At 39.2% G+C, this 3,239-nt stretch overlaps 1 protein-coding gene across 2 annotated transcripts in view; it reads right to left on the bottom strand.

Annotated features, from left to right (window-relative positions):
- Positions 1-658: 658 nt before the first annotated feature.
- LOC117109758 (alpha-2,8-sialyltransferase 8B-like) overlaps positions 659-3,239 on the bottom strand; it is a 12,089-nt gene continuing 9,508 nt past the window's right edge. For both annotated transcript variants that reach the window (XM_033252170.1, XM_033252169.1), the window contains one exon: positions 659-1,181. In XM_033252170.1, coding sequence (XP_033108061.1) covers positions 917-1,181 — 265 coding nt within the window. In that variant the 3' untranslated portion in view covers positions 659-916. The remainder of the gene's footprint in view (positions 1,182-3,239) is intronic.

A 3,239-nucleotide genomic window follows, 5' to 3' on the forward strand; every position in this document is an offset into this window, starting at 1 on the left:
TATATACAGTATATGTATGCTTTTCTACTTAGCTGAAAATGTTCTAACAATCACACCAGTAGTAACAATAATATAGGCCTTCGCCTGACCATCGTATTCTTGTTGATGGGCGAACAAGAATATATATGACAATATGCCATCTTGAATCTTGGGGTGTAAAATGCAAGCGTGATACATTTATACGTTATAAATACTCTCCATGCATGGTGGTATAGTATCTAATTCATCGACGAATCAAATACATCGTCGTAAAGCGTTTGGGTGGTATATTAAACTTTCTGCAGCAAGATTTTTGGCAATAAATTCCAACCAATCACAGAGCAGAAAAAAATTTACTGCAGTGAGTTTAAGTTACCACTGCGAGTTTATAAAATTTCATGTTCTTATGTAACATTAATCTGTCATTTTGACAATGTTGGCATAAGGTGCCGAAAACGAACATTTGAGTATATACAGAACATTTATTAATTTTTTCTGCGAAGTAAGTCTCATGATCGACAATTCACCACAATTTGGGTAAAATTAATGTTGAAATGAAGAATATAATTTCAGTCTAATGTTAGTGCAAAATATCATTAGGCCTTTGTAATCACCGCACGACGCGCGATTATCATGGCAACTAACACGCGCGTGAGTAATTCATCACGTACGCTGACGGTTTATGGCTGGTTGCTATGGTTTTGTGACGTTCAGCGTGTAGGGACGCACGTGCGCCTAGAATGTCGATGCCAGAATTATAATCTTTGATGTCCCGAGATGTGCGTCCTTCTGTTGAATTGCCTTGAGTTCAGGAACCGAATTCTGAGCGATATCGCACTCTATAGCCGTTCAGGAACCGAATACTGAGCGATATCGCACTCCATAGCCGTTCAGGAACCGAATACTGAGCGATATCGCACTCCATATCGTCAAATCTTCATTGTCCACAATCAGTCACGAGACTCAAAAATCCAGACTGGTTAAGTTTCTTTAGCAACTCGTACTCTCTCGGCATATTATGTGTTTTGTGCGCCTGGAGGTTCACATTCCTTTTGTCATAATAATGGTACTGCAACGGATTTCCTTTTGTATCATTGTAGAAAGGGTAGAATCCATAGAGAGTGGTACTATTGCAGAGAGAGGCAGCCACGGTGAACATGTTAAGACCAGTTGTCGGGTGTCGAACATCAATGTCCCAGAACCTATAAAATGTTTTAAAATTAATAAATTATTCAAATAAACGTCCCGCTTTAAATAAACGCCTCTTCGAATAAATTCCCCCTTTAGAGCCACATTGGGAATAAACGCTTCCCTTAAATAAACCATGAGGCGTTTGTTTTTCCCTTGAATAAACGCCTCCCCCTCTAAATGACTAAACAAATGGAAGCAACATCATTCTCAACACATCCCTGCCCTTTAATGGATTTACCAGTAGAATTAATTACATTTTTTCTAACATATGGATGGAATTTTAAGTCTTTATGATCACGCAATAACACACTTTGAGTGTGTTGTAGTTCCACATCGACCATATCCGTGGGAAGCATTTTTCAAGTGGTCCGGCCATTATAGTGAGAGCGCGGGGGGGGGGGGAGTAGCACTTAACATATTTAGTGGATCTAGCAACTGAAGACCTGCTACCCCTCTTCACGGATACAGTATTTTTAAGTTAGTGAGGTCTGAGAGCATATGCACTCCAGCCCCACCTGGTTGGTGGACAACTTTTTTGGCACCTCTGAATTCCCCGGAAAAAGATGCTGACAACCTGTAGAGCTGCTACCCTCCCCAAGGGGCAGTCACAAGATGTAAAGTTAGCATGGATATAGAGTCTGTGTTGGAAATATGGCACCTCTAGATGCCCGGAAATATAGGAGTTGGCAAATATGTAGAGCCCCACCCCTCCCATCCTGTCCATTGGCATTTTCCCATAATTAGGTCTATAGCGTCATTTGATTTGATTTGTGAAATTATTTTTTTTTATCGTATACACGATAAATCGTTATCGAATCGTGCTAGTGTGAAAATTTCTCTTATTTTTTTCATTTTCTATATAACCTATAATTGCTTTCTAACATTTTATCGGTGATCGTTATCGTCATAGTGTAACAGGCCTGCTTTAAACGCCTATGGAATTACAAGTGCCACAATTAGGCCTATACTGTTTAAACAATTAACTAAAAAAGCACAGACAACAGACACACAATCAGTAAAATAATAATCGGAAGTACTTTATATGTAAACAAGTGAGTCTAAGTTTGAAGACGGGTGTCGGCTAACTCGTACACATGTCAACTCGTACACACTTTGGCAAACTCGTACACAAATTTAGGCGGACTCGTACACACGATTGGTGATCTCGTACACATGGATTTTGGCGAACTCGTACACATGACTTTTGCTGAACTCATACCCAAATGGGTCATTCCATATGAATCCAACACACTTTTTTGCCCGACCCCCTTCAAATCGCCCAATATTTTGCATGTTGGGGGGTTCTACCTGAGATAACCCCACAGTGAAAGTTTTGGCTCCGCGCCAGCATTTTCTGATTAGTTTGAGCAATTTGAAATTTTCATGAGATTTGGCTAAAAAACTCACCTTCTGACAGACAACTGCTTATATCTCTCTTGAAACTCAACGTATTGGAGTAAGTGGAATTACAAACTAAAATATTCGATTTTTGAGGATATTTATGGCGGCCATCTTGAATTTCAAAATGACTATCATCCTAGCTTTTTGAAACTATATTTATTGTATTCAGAGAGCCCAAAATCATATGATTAGATCCTAATTTACCATTTTCCATAGAGGAAATGTGGAATTATACTGAAAAATAATTTCTTTACCATTTTTAAGGCGGCTATCTTGAGTTTCAATATGGCTGCCATTTTACGTTTACGAAACCTGTCTCATTGGCTTCATTGACCATAATAACATATAGTTAGACACCAGATTTGCCCTTTTTCATTGGATATAAGTGAAGTTATGAGTCAATATCATAATTTTGGCGGCCATTTTGAAAATGGCCGCCAAAAAAAATATATTCCGCCCTTCTTCTGGAGGTTCTCCCTCTCTCAATTTCTTATTTACACCCTAGTGATGCTAAATCAGCAGTGAAACCCTGGTCCCAGAAAAATGGTCACGGGGCCCCTGATTTTCACTATACTATGGTGACAATTTTTATAGAATCTATCAGCAGATTTCCTGGAAACTCAGTGAAACTATCAATACCAAGAGGACACGGAACTAGTGGGGGGGGG

Source organism: Anneissia japonica, unplaced genomic scaffold, assembly GCF_011630105.1.
Source record: "Anneissia japonica isolate Jap-2015-1 unplaced genomic scaffold, ASM1163010v1 scaffold3782_len1007564_cov172, whole genome shotgun sequence".
Taxonomy (NCBI): domain Eukaryota; kingdom Metazoa; phylum Echinodermata; class Crinoidea; order Comatulida; family Comatulidae; genus Anneissia; species Anneissia japonica.